Source organism: Pelophylax lessonae, assembly GCF_965119305.1.
Source record: "Pelophylax lessonae genome assembly, chromosome: 10".
Classification (NCBI taxonomy): Eukaryota; Metazoa; Chordata; class Amphibia; order Anura; family Ranidae; genus Pelophylax; species Pelophylax lessonae.
In genome coordinates, this window is record NC_138777.1 from 15392320 (window position 1) to 15414049 (window position 21730).

Consider the following 21730-nt stretch of genomic DNA (forward strand, 5'->3'; position numbering starts at 1 on the left):
AAAATGTGGACTGGAGCTACACTTAAAAAATGTACCTGTTTCGACTTGCATACAAATTCAACTTAAAGCGGAGTTCCGCCTCCCGCTGCAAAAATGAAAAGTCAGCAGCTACACATACTGTAGCTGCTGACTTTTAATATTAGGACACTAAACTGTCCTGGAGTTCAGCGATGTTGGCACCGCAGGCAATGTTTCCATCAGCTGTCGGGTGCTGCCACTGGCGGTAATAGAACCTGGCAGTGAAGCGGCTTCACGGGCAGGTCCCTATGCTGCGCATTCCTATTGGCTCGGCGGCGGAGGAGGGGGCCGAACCTCCAAGGGACGGTGCCATATCCCGGAAGTGGGGAAGGGTACCTGTCAAAAACAGGTACCCATTCCCCCCCTCCCCCCTGAAAGGTGGCAAACGTGGCACCGGAGTGGGGGGGGGGGGGGGGAACAAAAGAGCGGAAGTTCCACTTTTGGGTGGAACTCCGCTTTAAGAACAAACCTACAGACCCGATCTTGCTTGCATCTGGGGACTGCCTGTTGGGGGCCGCTGCACACAGAAGGCTTTTTATCTTAATGCATAGAATGCATTAAAGTGTAACTATAGGCAAAACTTAGATTTTTTCATTTTGGATAGAGTAAGGGAGGGATATAACCCCGGTCAGATTTATTTTTGCCATCTGTGTCCCATTGTGGAGATTTCCCTTCACTTCCTGTCCCCATAGCCATACAGGAAGGGAGAGGAAATCCCTGCAAATTAAGGGAATTCCTTGGGGACCATCCCATCACCAGAATTAATGTCCCCATTGGAAGACTTCCCCTCTATTACGTTTATGGGGACAACCCAAAATTTGGGGATTTTCTTTCACTTTCACTCTCAATGATAATGGTAAACAGGACAAATACAGAGAGTGCATCTCCTTGACCACTTGCTGACTGCTCACAGTATATTTACTGCGGCAGTCAGCCCCTCACAGGCAGAGTGACGTAGGTCTACGTCGCTAGCCTGTGAGGCTCTGGGGAGCGAGCGCGCGCCACCGGAGGCGCGCTCCTGTGCGGTCATGGACCCACCCCCCCCCCCCGCGCGTGTGACCGGCGGACCCGATGTCCGCCGGTCACTCGGCGATCGTCGGGGGAGAGGGAGAAAGGCAGGTGGCTAATGTAAACAAAGCCGCCTGTCATTCTCCCCTGTGTAGAAATGGTGATCATACGGTTCTACTATGTAGGACCGTTGATCATTGTTCCTACACCTCAAGCCACAGCCAATCACAGTTAGAATCACGCCCCTAGGGACACACACCACCCCTCCCTCTCAAATAAAGTTAACCCCTTCACTGCCAGTGTAATTTTACAGTAACAGTGCATATGTATAGCACTGATTACTGTAGAAATGTCACTGGTAACCCCAAAAGTGTCAAAAATGTCAGTCAAGGGTCCGATCTGTCCGCCGCAATGTCGCAGTACCGCAAAAAAAATATCGTAGATCGCCGCCATTACTCGTTAAAAAAAAAACAACAAAAATGACAAAAGTCTTTCCCTTTGTTAGTAAACGCGATAACTTTTGTGCAAACCAATCAAAATACGCTTTTTGCAATTTTTTTTACCAAACATATGTAGCATAAAACAAATTGGCCGAAAATGTTATAAAATTTGGATTTTCACATTTTTTTGGGGGGGAATTTCATTCAAAATTTGAAAAATATTGTTATTTTTGCAAAATTGACTCTCTTTTTTTGTTTATAGCGCAAAAAGTAGAAATCGCACAGGTGATCAAATACCACCAAAAGAAAGCTCTGTTTGTGGGAAAAAAAAGGACGTCAAATTCGTTTAGGTACAGCATCGCACGACCGCGCAATTGTCCATTAAAGTCACGCAGTGCCGAATCGCAAAATACCCCCTGGTCAGGAAGGGGGTAAAATCTTCCGGGGCTTAAGTGGTTAACGGGGGCACAGACAGCAATAAAAACTGAGAGATGTTCTGTTCCCTCTCCACTCTATCCAAAATAAAAAAAAAAAGTTTTGCCTTTAGTTATACTTTAAGATAAAAAACCTTTTGACTTTACAATTTAAAACTCAAGATAATACATCTAACGTCATTCTGAATTTTCCCTTAGATGCAAATCAAGTTGTCCCTGGTTCCACACAATGATCACTGTAGCTCTTCGATGGGAAGGTTGCACATTTCATGTAACGAGATGGACCCCTGACAGATGCTAAACCTGATTTCATTGGAGTATAACAAATACAGTTCATAGATTAGGTAGACATTTCTCAAATGACATGTTTGATAGATATTGTTTGCAATACACCGATTTTACATCACTCATTAGGCCTGCTCATGTCACAACAGACGGTACAGGACAACAGAAGGTTAGTAGATCAGATCCTGAACCAGGCACAGCCATTCAGGCCAGCTTGCTCTTATCAGCGACACATTCTTCAGTCCAATTTGGATCATCCATCAATTTTTAATACAGATGTAAGTAATGGGATGAAATGGAGCACGATCAATACCAGACAAGGCACAGGTAGCATCGCATGTAATCAGCCTGCCGGCCTGAAAAGCATACAGAACGCGGGTGAATTAGGTTTGCTGCCTGTGCTTTTATTTTCTATTCTCTGCAGAGTGACATCATACTTGCCAAATGTCCCGTTTTTGCCAGGACAGTCCCGGGCAAATAGGTGCCTGCCCCGGGAAATTTCTATTGTCCCGGCAAGCACCCATTAATCGGGCTACCCATAAATGCCCGTAAAAAAAAAAAAGTGGTTGCGGGCCCACATCGTAACTGCGCATGCGCCGTTCCGGCGCCTGCTGGGCTCGGGCAAGCTCGTACAAGCTCGGCTGAGCGACATTTTTAAATCAAAGACACTCGTTCTCGGCAGCGCCTCGCCAGCCGCCACAGCAGAGCAGAGCAGGACCCCTGGAGAGTGAAGACACATTCACACACATGAAGGTAGGAAGGATAAAAGCAACAATCTTATGTGCAAAAACATCAGATAGTTTAACCACTTTAAGACCGGAAGGATTTTCCCCAGTTAATGACCAGGCCCTATTTTGCGATTCGGCACTGCGTTACTTTAACAGACAATTTCGCGGTCGTGCGACGCTGTACCTAAATAAAATTGATGTCCGTTTTTCCCCACAAATAGAGCTTTCTTTTGGAGGTATTTGATCACCTCTGTGATTTTTAATTTTTTGTGCTATAAACAAAAAAAGAGCGACAATTTAAAAAAAAAAAAAAAGAAGTATTTTTCACATTCTGCTATGACATTCTCAAAAAAAAAAAAAAAGTATAAAAATCTAATTTTTTTAACATTTTAGGGCAATTTGTTTTCTGCTACATATTTTTGGTAAAAAAAAAAATAAATAAAAAAATCGCAATAAGCGTATTTTGATTGGTTTGCACAAAAGTTATCAAGTCTACTAACTACTGGAAAGATTGTCATTTTTATTGTTTTTTTTTTACTGGTAATGGCGGCAATCTGCAATTTTTTGCAGGACTGTGATATTGCGGTGGACAGATCGGACCCCTAACTGACATTTTTGACACTTTTGGGGGGGACCAGTGACATTACTACAGTAATCAGTGCTAACAATATGTACTATTACTGTAATAATGACACTGGCAGGGAAGGGGTTAACCCTATGGGTGATCAATGGGTTGAATGTGAGCCTAAGGGAGTGATTCTAACTGTGGGGTTGGGTGGGGGGGGGGGGGGGGGCTTGTGAAATGACCATAGAGACATGTGATCCTATATAGAAGGATCACATGAGCTCTGTGATCATTTCAGGGAGAAGAACGGTCGGATGGCGGGGATTAATTATGTGAAGTGGGTGGAGCTTCAGGGATGTGGGTGTGGTAAGTAATTGATAGCTGTGCTGCAAAGTGTAACTGGGAATTTTTATTTATTTTTTATTATCGAAGGAAAAGTGGCCCAAAATAGTAAAAAAAAAAAAATGGTTTACATTTTACTGTATGTTTCTTGTTACTATCATAATCTATCACCAAATAAACACAGCTGACCGTTCTTCTCTCTGAAATGATCACAGAGCACCTGTGATCCTTCTATATAGGATCACAGGTCTCTATCACTTCACAAGTCCCTCCCCCCCACAGTTAGAAAACACCCTCTAGGCTCACAATAAACCCTTTGATCACCCCTAGGTTAACCCCTTCCCTGCCAGTGTCATTATTACAGTAACAGTGCATATGTTTAACACTGATTACTGTAGTAATGTCACTGGTTCCTCCAAAAGTGTCAAAAATGTCAGTTAGGGGTCCAATCTGTCCACCGCAATGTCGCAGTCCCGCTAAAAAGCGCTGATTGCCGCCATTACTAGTAAAAAAAATAAATAAAAATTACATTTTCCCGTAGTTTGTAGAGGTGATAACTTTTGTGCAAACCAATGAAAATACGCTTATTGGGATTTTTTTAACCAAAAATATGTAGCAGAATACAAATTGGCCTAAAAGGATGAAAAAATTTAGGTATATTTAATTTTTTTTTTTTTGGGGGGGGGGGGGGGGGGAATATAGCAGAATGTGAAAAATATATATATGGTTTTTTTTTTTTTCAGAATTGTCGCTGTTTATTTGTTTATAGCGCAAAAAAAAAAAAATGGCATAGGTGATCAAATACCACCAAAAGAAAGCTCTATTAGTGGGAAAAAAGGATATCAATTTCATTTAGGTACAGCGTCGCACAACCGCACAATTTTCTGTTAAAGTAGCGCAGTGCCGAATCGCAAAAAATGACCTGGTCATTAAGGGGGCAAACCCTTCTGGTCCAGAACTGGGTAAAGTGGAACTGCACTGCATCTGAGCACCACAAACCAAAAACGCTATTTCATTAATTTGTATTATTCAAAGCAGTCCCCCCATCTATGTCTCCATGCTTTATTTTGCTGGGAAATCATTTTGTAAAACACCCCCTAGCATTTCTGTTCGTGGCCATCTTAAGTAAGGGATGATCCATGTATCATTTACTTCCTGGAAGCCATCAGCCCTTAACCCAGGCATTGGCTGAGCTGAGAACCCTCCCTCCTCTCCTGAAGACTCCTGGGATATATGACATCATTTGCCTTGGAATCGAAACCAGGAAGTAACTAAAGAAATGTAAAAAAAAAAAAAAAAAAAAGTTTAAAACAAGTAAATATGAATTACTTTCCTATCCATTTACTAATGCTAGCAGCAAAATGATGTAAAATCGTCTGCATAGGCATGCGCACAGGGTGTGCCAGAGCACACCCTAATCACCCCTTGTGGTGCAGATTACCCCTGTTTAGACCCCTGATATTTCACCAAAGCTCCCTAACTGTGCTAACAAAAAAAATAAAATTGTAAAAAAGAATAAAAAAACTACAGACACCGATCTCTACCCTACTGACACCATCAGTATATACACATAGATATGTGTTTGGGCTTTGGGGTGCACACCCTAATGCAATAGGCTGCACACACCTATGATCGTCTGTGTTGATTGAGAGAGTGAAGTTCCTCTAAGTTTTACATTTCCTCATCATGGTCACCAGGACACGTAGAGAGGATGAATCTTCCCAGTGGGGACACAAAGAGATATCAGTGGGGGGTTCCTGCAGCAGCAGGGAAATGTATAGATTTTCCACTTACTCTACGAAAGAAGAAATCCTGGATAAAAGTAATAATTGGAGTGTATTTGTCATCTATTGTAGGTCAGTCCCTCACAGCTAACAAGATACTTTATAACAGATTCTTAATAGATTCCTTTTTCTTTTACATGAGAAGGAAACATTATTGCTTAGTACCATCCTAATCATACAGATATCAAAGATGAGTCAGAGGTATCAGAACATTGTGTTCTTTTCCTTACAGATTATTACATTGTATCTCCTAGCACCAGAATGAAGACAGGTCATATATATTAGGATTGTATCGGTACTGATACTAAGCATTTGCACAAGTATCAGTACTCCTACAAAATGATCCGAAACCTGGAACCGATACTTTCAGGCTTGGTTCTTTCAGCTGTCAGCGGGATTCCCCCACTGACAGCTTAAATGTAAAAATAAAAAGGCAGCAATTACCAGTTGTTAAGGAGCGGGGCCTCCGCGTCCTTAACGACTGGTGGCTCATTCAGCTGTCAGTGGGGTTCCCCTCTGACAGCTGAAGTGTAAGCAATTAAGATTGTAAAAATAAAAAATAAATAGCCTGACAATGTTTATCAACAACATTGCACACCACACTTTTCACATACAGTATCTCACAAAAGTGAGTACACCCCTCACATTTTTGTAACTATTTATTTGATCTTCATCTGAAAAGACTTGAAGACATGACACTTTGCTACAATGTAAAGTACATTTGCTGTCCCCTCAAAATAACTCAACACACAGCCATTAATGTATAAACTGCTGGCAACAAAAGTGAGTACACCCCTAAGTGAAAATGTCCAAATTGGGCCCAAATTGTCAATATTTTGTGTGGCCACCATTATTTTCCAGCACTGCCTTAACCCTCTTGGGCATGGAGTTCACCAGAGCTTCACAGGTTGCCACTGGAGTCCTTTTCTACTCCTCCATGACGACATCACATCACAGAGCTGATGGATGTTAGAGACCTCACCCTCCTCCACCTTCCGTTTGAGGATGCCCACAGATACTCAATAGGATGTAGGTCTGGAGACATGCTTGGGTGGTCCATCACCTTTACCCTCAGCTTCTTTAGCAAGGCAGTGGTAATCTTGGAGGTGTGTTTAGGGTCGTTATGTTGAAATACTGCCCTGTGGCCCAGTCTCTGAAGGGAGGAAATCATGCTCTGCTTCAGTATGTCACAGTACATGTTGGCATTCATGGTTCCTTCAATGAACTGTAGCTCCCCAGTGCCGGCAGCACTCACGCAGCCCCAGACACACTTGTGTTTTGTGCCCCAGCCCATGACACTCCCACCACCATGCTTGACTGTAGGTAAGACACACTTGTCATGGTACTCCTCACATACTTGCCACCACACACGCTTGGCACCATCAGAACCAAATACGTTTATCTTGGTCTCTTCAGACCACAGGACATGGTTCCAGTAATCCATGTCCTTAGTCTGCTTGTCTTCAGCAAACTGTTTGCAGGCTTTCTTGTGCATCATCTTTAGAAGAGGCTTCCTTCTGGGACGACAGTCATGCAGACCAATTTGATGCAGTGTGTGGCGTATGGTGTGAGCACTGACAGGCTGGAACCCCCCCACCCCTTCATCCTCTGCAGCAATGCTGGCAGCACTCATACATCTATTTCCCAAAGACAACCTCTGGATAGGACGCTGAGCACAAGCACCCAACTTCTTTGGTCGACCATGTCGAGGCCTGTTCTGAGTGGAACCTGTCCTGGTAAACCACTGTATGGTCCTGGCCACCGTGCTGCAGCTCAGTTTCAGGGTCTTGGCAATCTTCCTATAGCCTAGGCCATCTTTATGTAGAGCAACAATTCTTTTTTTTCAGATCCTCAGTTCTTTGCCATGAGGTGCCATGCTGAACTTCTAGTGACCAGTATGAGTGAGAGTGATAACACCAAATTTAACACACCTGCTCCCCATTCACACCTGAGATCTTGTAACACTAACGAGTCACATGACACCGGGGAGGGAAAATGGCTAATTGGGCCCAATTTGGGCATTTTCACTTTGGGATTTACTCTTGTTGCCAGCGGTTTAGACATTAATGGCTGTGTGTTGAGTTATTTTGAGGGGACAGCAAATTTACACTGTTATACAAGCTGTACACTCACTACTTTACATTGTAGCAAAGTGTCATTTCTTCAGTGTTGTCACATGAAAACATATAATAAAATATTTACAAAAAATTCAGGGGTGTACTCACTTTTGTGAGATACTGTATTTATTTGTAAAAAAATTGGAAAACCATTTATCATTTTCCTTCCACTTCACAATTATGTGCCACTTTGTGTCGGTCTATCACATAAAATCCCAATAAAATCCATTTACGTTTTTGGTTGTAACACGACAAAATGTGGAAAATTTCAAGGGGTAGGAATACTTTAAGGCACTATATATGCCGATGTATGATGAAGCATGGTTTTGTAGTCCTAAAGCAGAAATATTTTGGAATAGAGGGCTATGTGAAGCCTGGATCCTCATCGGAAATCATCCACATGATTCTGCAACTCCTAGAAGAACCCCTTAAAGAACCTTGTCACTTTTATAGGGTAAGATCTATAGAAAGCTCACACAGAGTTTCCAGGAGAAGATGTCACTTAAACGAGCCCTCTCTGCTCCCATGCTGTTCAGAAGACCTCTAATTTGAGAGCACGCAGAAGGAAACATTAATCTTCCGTCTCAGCTGGGAGCAGGTTAAGGTGCTGCATAAGCATTTTCATCGGATGTTTTATCTACGCCGTATTTGCCGTGCGTCGAAACATACCACTCAGACAACAAAATTACACACAATATTTTGCATCGTGCTGTGAATCTTACAGAGAAAGCCATGTAGATTAGAAACTGTAGGAAGGTTACGTTCCCTGTATGCGGTTCTTCTACGGCACCCTGACAGTGATTGAACGTTGTAATCAATGCATGCTTCTACACCGGGCAGCTTTTGTAATAACACTCATATCCTCTTTGCTGCGTATGAGAAAACGAACACACTAATGAGACGCCGTACCACCATTAAATATATAAATATTGAGTTATGTATACATATTGGCCCTTCTCCAGGTGCTGCATCTTCCCCCACCTTCAGACATTGTAGATCCAGGGACAGAGGAGCTTGCAGGTGGGGACAGTTTATGGGGTTCATAATATCACCTCTGGTCTGCATTGCATTTTAAAGAGAACATAGAGTAAAAAGGAGGTAATTCCCATTGCTGGATACAGGTCAGGAGTTCTGACTTCCCTGGCAGTTATAGGTAGAAGCAGGGCCTTTTTTCTCAGAAAATAGATGCAGGATCTCAACCATGACCCCCCAAAACCCGCCTCTCCCCTCCACACACCCTCCAAACTGCATCAAATAGTGGGTGTGGTCAAATTTCACAAACAGTGGGAGGGTCTTAAAGGGACAATAAATACCAGGAGTGCATTACGTATAGAGTGCAGAGTTCGGGGGTGCTACAAACAGAATGCAGAGTTTGGGGGTGCGCCACACAGTGCTGAGTTTGGGGGTGCGCCAGAGTGCAGAGTTTGGGGGTGCGCCAAACAGAGTGCAGAGTTTGGGGGTGCGCCACACAGAGTGCAGAGTTTGGGGGTGCGCCACACAGAGTGCAGAGTTTGGGGGTGCGCCACACAGAGTGCAGAGTTTGGGGGTGCGCCACACAGAGTGCAGAGTTTGGGGGTGCGCCACACAGAGTGCAGAGTTTGGGGGTGCGCCACACAGAGTGCAGAGTTTGGGGGTCCGCCACACACAGAGTGCAGGGTTCGGGGTGCGCTACAGAGTGCAGAGTTTGGGGGTGTGCGCTACCCACAGAGTGCAGGGTTCGGGTGTGCACCACAGAGTGCAGAGTTCTGGGGTGCGCTACACAGAGTGCAGAGTTTGGGGGTGCGCTACACACAGAGTGCAGAGTTCAGCCTTCTTCATCAGCTGCTTAGCTATGCATCCCCCATCCACATCTCACTTTTACCCCTCTTCTGCTCTGACCCATGCATACAAACTGCCCCCATCCCCCCTCCTTAAAAGCTCCACCATCATCCACATCTTACGTGTGTTGCTGTATTAAGCTGAAGCCTCCAGGCTGTTCTAGTACCTCCCCACACACTGTAGGTGGCTCTGGCTCTCTCACTTGCAGGGAGATCATCCAGTGGGGTTGTCCGCATCTGCATTGCACCCAAGGCACCTGCGTCTCTCCGGTCCCAATCCTGCACTCATTGGGAGCCACTGGGAGACAAGCTATCACTTATAAACACAGAAGCCAGGCTTCTGTGTTTACAAGTGATAGTGGTGAGCAGGGATATGAGCCAGAGGTGGTGTAACGGAGTTCCACCAAGGTCCAGCTATAAAAAAAAAGCCCTGGGTAGAAGTGAATCAAACCCCTCAGTTTTGCAGCCCTGAGTCTCGATTAGACATGTGCGATTTGTTTAATTACGGATCGAAACTCAGATTAAATTTTAGTTTTTCAGAGATTTAATCTCATTTTTCATGTAGTTGCCCACCCCTCTATTTTATTGAGGTATTTGAAGTTTCCATATCTTGCTGTGAGGTTATTGCTGTGCTTAGATTCGTATCAAACACTGAGACTGAGCTATTTATAAACTGCATAAAGCGAGTTTGTCAAAAAATATGTACTGATAGGTGTATGATAGCGCTGGACCGAAGTGAGTAGAGATTAGTTCAAATAAATAATGTAGCACTGCCCCCCCCCCCCCCCCATAGGGACTGCTGGATATTCACTCCATGGGTTCCCCCTGGTTACCAGCACCCCACCATAAGTAAAGACAAGTCCCTAATTTTCCTTGGCTCACACTCCAATAATCAATCCAGGGGTATTTGGTTGTTTTTTTTTTTTGTTTATTTTAGAATGGGGATAGGAGAAGGAAATAGTGGAATACTCCAACTTTAACTATTCACAGTGATTGAGGACTCCCATCTTCTCTGCTTCTCTACAGGTGTGAAAAAGCCAGGCTGTTGATTCATCCTGCCACTTGGATGAATGTAGATTAAGTCTCTTATACTCAGGACGACTTGGTGAACACTAGTTATCTTCAAGATACTCTCCCTAGTATCCTCTCTCTCTCTTTCTCTGCTGACACCCGTCCACTGACTGTCCTACTAGCAGGGGTGGCCCCCCTCAGGTCAGGCCCCTTGACATGAGTCCCTGTACTCACGATACTGCAGTCCCAGGGTCTCCAGTGTCTCTCCTCTCAGTCAGCTTCCCTGGACCTCTGGGTTCAGCTCCTCTCAAGCAAAAACAAAGAAGAAAGCCGCTCAGGTGCAAGTTCAGCACTCGGTGCAGGTCAGATCCGCCATCCAGGCATGTAGACATCCAAAAGAGAGAGACCGCACTCAAAGATGTTAGATAAAAATCCTTAGGACTCCTTTATTCTCCATAAATCCAATAGACAGCAGACAGACAGTGCAATACACGGACAGACGTGTCGGGTTGACGCGTTTCACGATAAAAATCGCTTATTCATAACCAATAAGCGATTTTTATCGTGAAACGCGTCAACCCGACACGTCTGTCCGTGTATTGCACTGTCTGTCTGCTGTCTATTGGATTTATGGAGAATAAAGGAGTCCTAAGGATTTTTATCTAACATCTTTGAGTGCGGTCTCTCTCTTTTGGATGTCTTCAGCTCCTCTCAACCGCTCCTCTTGCCCTCAGGACGACCTCCTGCGACCACATGCCACTTCTGCAGAGGAGGAGGCAGCTGCCCCCCTCCCTCCAGGACTCTGCTCTCCAGCCAAAAACCCCGCAGCACATGTGCTCCTGGATTTTATACAGTATCCCAGAATGCACCAAGGCAACCTGCCCTCTGCCAAATGTCAGGACTGTATCAAAAGCTCATGCACCCATTTGTCAGGTTCCCTCCCACTGTCCAACATGCCTCCCTATTGGACCAGCGTGAAACACTCTTCAGACTGAATTAATCGCATACTGAGCACAATGAGCAGACCTCACTAACAGATCCTGCTCCCTGGTAGGCAGAAAGCAATATAGATTTACCTGAAGCCCCTCTGGTAAGCAGACGGAGCTCAAAACCATACTCTCTCAATAGCACCTACCTAGGAGGGTGCTACATTAAAAAATAGAGTGCATTTTTTCTCTACGGATTTTAGTTTGTGGTCAAGGTAGTATGCCGGTACTCCTCGTCACTGGGAGTGAAAGTCAGATACTTAATGGTTTGGATTGCTTCAAATGGGTTCTGTGTTTAAAATTATGATAATGTCTATTGAACTTACATGTCAGAGACAGGCTCTCCCTATTGTCTGTCTATTGAGGTGTGATGTGGATTCTGTTAAGCCTGTCTGTCCCATTGTTAATTTGTAATGAACTCACATATTGTGTCTGTCCAGATGGCTAGATAATTAGTTCAGGTTAATTCTATTTCTGTATACAATTTCACCTGCATATGATAATGTATTCAGGCAACTCCTGATCTGATGGGGTAATTTGATCAGGAGGGGGATGTGCTCATGTGTGTATAAACTGAGTGTGAAACTGTTCAATAAAGGAAAAGGTTCCAAAACGTATACAAGCTAAGTTGTCGGCTGGCTTTGTATTGTGGCGGCTGGAAAATCTGATATCTGATGGTCACGACTGGGAGGAGGCCGTATACTGACGGACGTCCACAAGTAAAGTGTGGGTTGCGGTTCCGTTACAGTTAGGTACCCAATTCTGGGCCCTAAGCTGCCACTCAGATCATGATAATGTAGTCAGTCAACAGATGAACAGCGTCTGGGTGTGTGGTACAAACTTTTGCCTGGGGTTTACAGGGTTTCACTAGCCAGGGCTAGTGAGTGACGGTGAGTCTCTCTCTCCCGTTCTCTGCTTTAAGCATTTCCTCCTCCTCCGCGCTCCTGTGTCAGTGAACGGCAGAGGCAGTCCGGCGGCCAGCCCTGGGTGTCACCCTGGTGCTCCCTGACACCCCCCCCCTAATGTGTGGCACCCGGGGTGGACCGCCCCCCCCCCCCCCCCCCCTGTTGGTATGCCACTGATAAATAGATAAAGCTTGATCCATTTAATTTGAAAAAAATTCAGGCAAATTGCCACCTGCTGGTGATATCTGGTAGTACATCACCACCGTAACCCATTGAATCTGCATTTTTGAAGAACTTCAGTCTTACATGTGATGTGGATCTGATGGTTCTTATTTATTTTATTTTTTTTTTTTATTTCAGAATGTTTACTACACCAGCATGCAACAGATACATGTGGGGGTGCTGAGCCCGACCATCGATGATGACGACAACCGCTGTTTGGTGGATGTCAACGGCCGCCCACGACTGATCGAATGCAACTACGCCAAAGCAAAGAGGATGAAACTCTACTGGCATTTTATTCAGGTACACCACAAGTGAATTCCAGCACCATGATATGTGTAATATACTGGTGCCTTCCAAACACACTGCAGAAAGACAAGTTGCCAGGAATACTGCAACTTGTGGTTCCTTAACCACTTCATGACCAGAAGGTTTTACCCCCTTAAAGACCAGGCCAGTTTTTGCGATATGGCACTGCATTATGTTAACGGACAATTGCGCGGTCATTTGATGCTGTACACAAATAAAATTGATTGGCACGGGCGGCCGTTCCTTCAGAGCGCATGCACCAATTATGTAATCGGTTCACTATCCAGTAAATATCTCCTAAACGGTGGAAGTTTAGGAGATATTCACAGTACCTATAGGTAAGCCTTACTATAGGCTTACCTACAGGTACAAGTCAGAGATGGGGGGTTTACAACCACTTTAATGTCAGTACAAATTTAGCAAAAAAAATATCCCCTGAATACTAAATCAGGTGTGAGCGGTCCCTCTTTTTGGAGGGAAATAAAAACAGGGCAATGCCAGAGATAGAAGGAAGAGAGGAACCAGTATTGTAATCAAGAACACGGGGAGCAGGTACAAGGCAGCAGAGTACAGGACATACACTCACTGGCCACTTTATTAGGTACACCTTGCTATTACGGGGTTTGGACCCCCTTTTGCCTTCATTCTTCCTGGCATAGATACAACAAGGTGTTGTAAACATTCCTCAGAGAATTTACTCCATAGGGACGGAATAGCATCACGCAATTGCTGCAGATTTGTTGGCTGCACATCCATGATGCCAAGCCCAAAGGTGCTCTATTGGATGAGATCTGGTGAGTGTGGCATTACAGTGACCTCATTGTCATGGTGAAGAAACCAGTGGTGAGATGATTGGAGCTTTGTGACATGGTGCATTATCCTGCTGGAAGGAGCCATCAGAAGATGGGGGCACTGTAGTCATAAAGGGATGGACATGGTCAGCAACAATACTCAGGTAGGCCGTGGCTTTTAAACAATGCTCAATTGGTACGAAGGGGCCCAAAGTGTGCCAAGAAAATATCCCCCACACCATTACACCACCATCAGTCTTAACCGTTGATACAAGGCAGGATGGATCCATACTTTCAAGTTTATTACACCAAATTCTGACCCTACCATCTGAATGTTGCAGCTAAAATCGAGACTCATCAGACCAGGCAACATTTTTACATTCTTCTATTGTCCAATTTTAGTGATCCTGTGCGAATTGAAGCCTCAGTTTCCTGTTCTTAGCTGATAGGAGTGTCACTCAGTGTGTTCTTCTGCTGCTGTAGCCCATCTTACATAGTTGGGGAGGTTGAAAAAAGACTGCAGTCCATCCAGGTCAACCCATAAGGTGTGTGTGTGTTTACTGCTAACCGTACAGCGTATACCCCTGTATGTTGTGGTCTTTAAGGTGTCCATCTAATAGTTTTTTTAAACTATCGATGCTCCCTGCAGATACCACTGCTTGTGGAAGAGAATTCCACATCCTTACCGTTCTGATAGTTAAGAACCCCTTACGTAATTTAAGGTTAAACCGCTTTTCTTCTAGTTGTAGTGTGTCTTATTGTATTCCCTTTCTCTGAAAAGTTTGTTCCTTATGCTAGGGTCGCCAGTACAGTATTTGTACATTGATATCATATCCCCCCCCTCAAACGTCTCTTCTCCAGAGAGAATAAAGCTCAATGCTTGCGGTATTTCCTCATAGCTGATGTCCTCCATTCCCCTAATTATTTTTGTTGCCCTTCTCGGGACTCTTTCCAGTTCCAGCACATCCTTCCTGAGGACTGGTGCCCAGAACTGAACAGCATACTCCAGATGTGGCCGGAGCCAGAGTCTTGTAGAGTGGGAGAATAATCTCTTTATTTCTGGAGTGAATTCCCTTGATTATACATTCCAGTATTCTGTTGGCTTTTCTTGCTGCTGCTTGGCATTGCATGCCACTGCCAAGCCTGTTGTCCACTAGGACCCCCAGGTCCTTTTCCATCTTAGTTTCACCCAGAGGTTCCCCTCCTAGCGAGTAACTTGTGTTAGTATTTCTGAAACCCAAGCGCATTACCTTACATTTTTCAACATTAAACCTAATCTGCCATGTAGTTGCCCACCCCATTATTTTGTTCAAGTCTGCTTGTAAGGTTACAATGTCATGGGTAGATGATATTGGCCTGCTTAGCTTTGTATCGTCCGCAAATACCAAGATGTGCTAGATATCCCCTCCTCTAGGTTGTTTATGAATAAATTAAACAGGATTGGTCCAGGACAGATGCTTGGGGGACTCCACTTTCCACGCCCGCCCAGTCTGAGTACTCCCCATTTATCACCACCCTCTGGACTCACCCCTGGAGCCAGTTCTCTCCTATGGTCCATACCTACGTACCTTAGTTTGTACAGTAAACGTTTGTGGGGAACTGTGTCAAATGCTTTTGCACTTTTGGGTTTGGGGTTCTTTGTGTCCCCTGACCTTACACATCTACCTTAGAGCAACCTGGACTGCTTGTGCATCTGAGCCGCAGGGTCTGTTGGGTGTGGATCTGGTTGTTGTGCCGCCTGTCAGCTATGGGGAGAAGGACTTTGAGAACAACACAACCACAAAAGAAGCCGACCACCGGCTCTATAAAAAAGTATCTGGCAGTGGAGACCGAGGAGCTGCTGGAAGCAGGGGGTTCGGACCATACGCCGGGTGCCCGCTCCGGCCCTCCCCAGAGCCCGTCAGCTTCCCATAGATCGCCAGCCTCATCCTGGTGCTCGGACGGGACGGATGTCTCCCCGAGCCGATCTACAGTAGCTGCGCTTGTAAGCGGTCTTCCTACAAAGGCGGACTTAGCCTCTATGTTGAGGGGTTTGGAAAAATCAATTAAAAAAGAGGTATCCTCAGTCCGGGCGGACCTGAATCAGGTATTAACCCGGGTTGAGGAGTCCGAGCATAGATTAGATTCACATGCTGTTGCAATCCAAGAACTCCAAGCTATCTCCAAACGTCAAGCATTAGCACATAGGATGGCCCTGTATAAAATTGAGGACCAGGAAAATCGGAGCAGGCGTAATAATATCCGAATCCGAGGTCTGCCTGAAGCCATCAAGGACCCAGATCTGCTCCCTACGATAAGTGGCATTTTCAACAAGCTGCTCGGCCTCCCTGTTGACAAGTTAATGAGGATTGATAGAGCCCATAGGGCCTTTCGCCCCCGCAGCCTGCAGACAGAGACCCCAAGAGATATCATATGCAGGATCCATCACTATCCTGAGAAGGAGCGTATAATGCTTAGAGCTCGGGAAGTCCAAAACCTGGACTTTGATGGGGCACCTTTGTCGCTTTATCCTGACTTGGCTAGGGAGACCTTGGAGCGCCGCAGGGTATTAAAGCCCCTCACAGAAAAGCTGAGAGCGACCGCCATAACATACCGGTGGGGCTTTCCCTCCTGTCTAATTGCATCTAGAGAAGGACGCACTGCAACTTTGCGATTCCCCGAAGATCTGGAGGGCTTTTGCACGGCTCTTAATATACCAATACCTGACCTCCCGGGCTGGCAAGATGAAGCTTTCCCGGCTCCAGCCTCATCTGTAGATGCTGCCTGGCAGAAGACGTCTAAATTGCAGAAACCACGGAAATCTCCCTCTGACAAGCCCACTTGATTATTACTTGAATATTGGCAAGCTTTCCTGGATCCAACCCCATCTGTAGAGGCTACCTGGCAGAAGACGCCTAAACCACAGAAACCACGGAAATCTCCCTCTGACAAATCCATTTGAATATTACTTGAATATTAGTAATTATAATATTGCACTACTTTTGGACTTGGCCCCCTCCTTTTTTTTTTTTTTTTTTTTTTTTTTTTTTTTTTTTTTTTTTGGAACTGATTGACTGACTGATAGGTTGGACTGGTCCTTTAAGGCCCTATGGTTATTTTTTGGCCCCTTATGTTTCGGTTTAGACGAACAGAGGTCAACCATAGCGTTTTTTTTTTTTTTTTTTTTTTTTTTTTTTTTTTTTTTTTTGGGGCTATTTTGAAGATACAGAGAGAGAAAAAGTGATAATTTGATAAATTTTGCAGCTACCTGGCGAAGTCCCGCGGAGGGGCTCCGGATTTTTCAGGGTTATTATCTCTGACTGGTTCTGCCTTGACCCCCCTCTCGCTGCTCACCCCTCCCAAACTCTTGAGCGGAGCTCGGCTTTCCCTCACCTGCGTCTCCCGCCAGGTAGCGGGTCTCCAGGTGGGACCGCGGCTGAGGGATCACCGTTTTTCCGCTCTTTGGTGAGTGTTCCTCACCGACATACTGTCGCTATGGCGACAACCTTTTTCCTTCTATTCCCTGTTGTTTTTTTTTTTTTTTTTTTTTTTACTGTTCCTTTCCCCCCTTGGTGTACACCAGTCTATATGTGGATATTGGTATATATCCGGTTTAGATTTCAATGTCAAAAGTGACATATTTATCCTATAATATAAGGGGGCTTCATACTCCAGCTAAACGGCATTGTCTATATAGGGAACTGAATGCGCTGAAAGGAGAAGTAGTGTTCCTGCAGGAGACTCATATTACCCACACTTCAAATCTTAAATTGACCACTCCCACGTACCCTACTTGGTACTATAGCCTTTCGGATATTCGTAACTCCAAGGGAGTCGCCATAGGGTTCCGTAAAGGCTCACCCTTTAAACTCATACAAATGGTAGCTGATAGATTTGGGCGTTATTTGTTCCTGAAGGGCACCCTGGGTAGCACTGTTGTTTCTTTTGCAAATGTTTATGCCCCTAATCAAGATCAAGTGTCTTATTTAACGACCACCCTGCGTAGGTTCCATGAATTTGCTGACGGAATATCAGTGGTGGCAGGCGATTTCAACGTCACTATGGACCCCCTGCTGGATACCTCCTCTGGTAAGTCTTATATCTCATATAAACGGTTAAACTATTTGCGTACACAATTGCATGAATTTCAATTAATAGATGCTTGGCGTGTTTTCCACCCTTCAGATAGGGATTACTCGTATTTTTCCAAAACACATAATTCATATTCAAGACTTGACTATTTCTTGGTGGACCATTTCCACCTCGAACTAGTTGACTCTGTCACTATTGCTTCATCTTCTATTTCGGATCATTCCCCTATTTGTCTGACTTTGAAGATTCCTTCTCTCCTTTATAAAAAATCCACATGGAAGTTAAACGATTCCCTAATTCTGAGCCCCCCGGACAAACAAAATATAGGTAAAGAACTAGATAATTTTTTTGTTGACAACTCCTTGCCGGAGGTCAATACTGCTGTTCGCTGGGAGGCCCATAAAGCCTATATTAGGGGTAAACTAATAGAATTAGGAGCAAGGAAGAAGAAAGAGCGCGTATCATGTCAAAGAACTCTTGTTGCTGAAATACAGGTTCTTGAACGCTCTCATAAGGCCTCCCTTGCTGTCTCTACCCTACAGTTACTGACTAAAAAACGGGAGGAGCTTAAGGCCCTATTTCATGCACAAAACAAGGCCATATATCGCAAGGTGTCCCAAAGGATATACGAATGGGGTGATAAACCTGGCCGACACCTGGCACGGTCTTTGCAACAACAAAAAGTAGCCTCCTATATTCCTAAAATCAAGCGACACGATGACTCTTTGGCGCACGATTCCACCTCTATCGCGGCCGAATTTCATAAATTCTATTTAAATCTCTATTCTGTTCCGAAAGCTATCTCGGATCCAGAAAAGCGTAGATCATTGATGTCAGAATATCTTGCTAGTGCCAATCTCTCTTCTATCCCACCAGAGAAAGTTAATTCTCTGGAGGATGAAATTTCGGTGGAAGAACTCAGAGCCGCTTTAATCTCTACCCCAATGGGGAAGGCCCCGGGCCCTGACGGCTTTTCGGCCTTTTACTATAAACAATACACCGAAACCTTGCTCCCTCACCTGGCCTCCTATGCTAACTCTATTCTGGAAGACTCTTCTTTGCGTCCGGAGACTTTGCATGCATATGTTACGTTAATCCCGAAAGAGGGTAAAGACCCCTCTTTATGTTCTAGCTATCGTCCCATTTCTTTGTTAAATGTCGATGTTAAACTATATGCCAAGGTAATCGCCAACAGATTGCTCCCCTTTTTACCCGCTAGTATCGCTAACAGTCAAACTGGTTTCATTCCTGGTCGTGAGGTGAGGGACAATGTGTCACGCACAATTTCACTTTTATCTTTTGTTCGCCGGCGCTCCCAGCCCACCCTGTTGCTTTCCACGGATGCTGAAAAAGCGTTCGACAGGGTGGACTGGGAGTTCCTGATGGCGACACTACAGGCGTTTGGTCTAGGCCCCCGCCTGTGTCGTTTGATTAATGCGTTATATAAATCCCCTACTGCTCAGATTAAGATTAACGGTATCCTTAGCGAATCAATCAAGCTCTCTAATGGGACCAGACAGGGCTGCCCGCTCTCCCCTATACTTTTTGTTTTATCCTTGGAACCTTTTCTGGCTAGAATTCAAGCAAACCCCTCGATTCACGGTATCACGGTCGGGTCTATGTCACAGAAATACGCGGCTTATGCGGACGATGTTCTTTTTTATGTACAACAACCCATGATATCTCTGCCTAATCTCCTTTCTGAATTTGATAGATATAGTGCTTTGTCTAATTTTAAAATCAATTTAACGAAGTCGGAAATCTTAAACGTTACAATTGCCCCGGCAATGGCACATGATATCAGCCCAGCATTTCCCTTTATATGGCAACCTTATTCTTTTAAATACTTAGGGGTACATATTACTGCCCAGGTGGAGGATCTAGCACGAGCAAATTATATTCCTTTACTTAACACAATTAGAGCTAACTTTGCGAATTGGCATCATTTAGCCACCTCTTGGATGGGGAGGGTGAATGTTGTCAAGATGAATGTGCTGCCCAGGGTGCTCTTCATGTTTCAAATGCTTCCGTTTAACATACCCGTCAATTTGGTGAGGACCTTAAATTCTTTGGTTAGAGCATATGTTTGGCGCCGCTCACAGCCTCGGCTTGCGCTCTCGCTACTTTCGCGGGGCAAAAGCCGGGGGGGGTTGGCGGTGCCGGACTTCGGGAGATATCTGAATGCCATCTCCCTGGTTCGGATAGCCGATTGGAAATTTCATACAGAGGAAAAGCTCTGGGTACAGCTGGAGCAGAAGCTGGCAAATACATCATTATATACTCAACTTTGGATACCGCCGGAGACTAGAAATCTTGCTGACACTATTTCGCCTTTAACCAGTTCGGTTTTCCGCGTCTGGGATCGGCTTCATAGGCTCCATAAAATTCCATACAACTCACCGCTTATGCCGATTTTAGGCCATAGCCTTTTCCCGCCTGGTTATAAAGATCACTGTTTCTCCCAGTGGCTACCACAGGCCAATGCTACGCTGCTGCATCATATAACGGGGACGGAAGGAATACTTCCATTCTCTAAAATATGCCAGGCCTCACCAAAGACATTTATGGATTGTTGGAAATACCACCAACTCCAGCAATTTGTAAAAAAACTGCCTTACCCCTTACGCAACATACACTCCCTGAACCCGATTGAACAAATCCTAGCACGCCCTGAATCAGGTAAAGGTTTATTATCAAAGTTTTATAAGGCATTGGACGCACTAAGCCCCAACTCCACCCCACATTTTTTGAAACAGTGGCAACTAGATTTTAAATGTACTTTTTCGCCGACACAGGAGGAGGTTATTCTTCAATTGTCTCATAGTTCAGGAACATCGGCGCGGACAGCAGAAGCCAATTATAAGTTTCTCACTAGATGGCACTACTCCCCCGTTAAGCTACAGAGGATGACACCATCTCTCTCGGCTGCCTGTTGGAGAGGCTGTGGGCTTAGAGCTACGCACGCACATATATGGTGGTTCTGCCCAGCAATCCGACCCTTTTGGACTAGCGTACTATCTTTAATTGAAGAGATTCAGGGTTTACCTATTGCTAGGGATCCGTTGTCTGTCTTATTCCATGACACTAAACTTCCTCCGGCCCAGTATCAAAAGTCTATTACCCCTCACCTTTTAAATGCAGCCAAAGCATTAATCCCAAAATATTGGAAACAGTCTACAGTCCCCTCGATACCTCAATGGTTGCGGGCAGTCGACCGTACTTACTACCTGGAAGACATGACATTGGATCTTCGTGGTCAGGCATCTCTGGCACGTAAGATTTGGTCATGTTGGTTAACATTTACCCACACTAACATATACGCTTCATATATGGCTGAGGCCTCTCTAGGTTAGAACGTCAAGACTGGTGAAACACCAAGGGACCCCCTTCCTTTTTTTTTTTTTTTTTTTTTTTTTTTTTTTTTTCCCCTCCCCAGCTTTCTTTTTTCCATCTTTCTCCTCTCTTTTCTTTCTCTCCTCTCTTTAGTGGAGAGCCCCGCTTAAACAAATGGACTAAAATGCTTAACAATCCCAGAAATATTGATTTTTGTAGGTATATTAAACCGTATGTTTTCTGCATTGGTTCTAGTTATGACGAGCAGGGACTGCCTAACTGTATATAATCTGGGGAGACCCCCCTTTTTCTTTTCTTTTTTTTTTCATGCTTGTATAATCTGTATAAAACTCAATAAAAAACATATTAAAAAAAAAAAAAAAAAAAAAAAAAAATGCTTTTGCAAAGTCCAGATACACCACATCTACAGGCCTTCCTTTATCTAGATCGCAACTCACTTCTTCATAGAAGGTTAGTAGATTGTTCTGGCAAGAACGATTTTTCATGAATTCATGCTAGTTACCACTAATAATACAGTTTTTATTACTAAAGTCTTGTATGTGG

At 44.6% G+C, this 21730-nt stretch overlaps 1 protein-coding gene across 1 annotated transcript in view; it reads left to right on the plus strand.

Annotated features, from left to right (window-relative positions):
* The window catches only part of GALNT18 (polypeptide N-acetylgalactosaminyltransferase 18), a 548225-nt gene that overhangs the window by 504952 nt on the left and 21543 nt on the right, over nt 1–21730 (plus strand). Inside the window, exon 10 of the mRNA XM_082270869.1 lies at nt 12801–12965. Within this exon, the coding sequence (XP_082126995.1) occupies nt 12801–12965 (165 nt within the window). The remainder of the gene's footprint in view (nt 1–12800; nt 12966–21730) is intronic.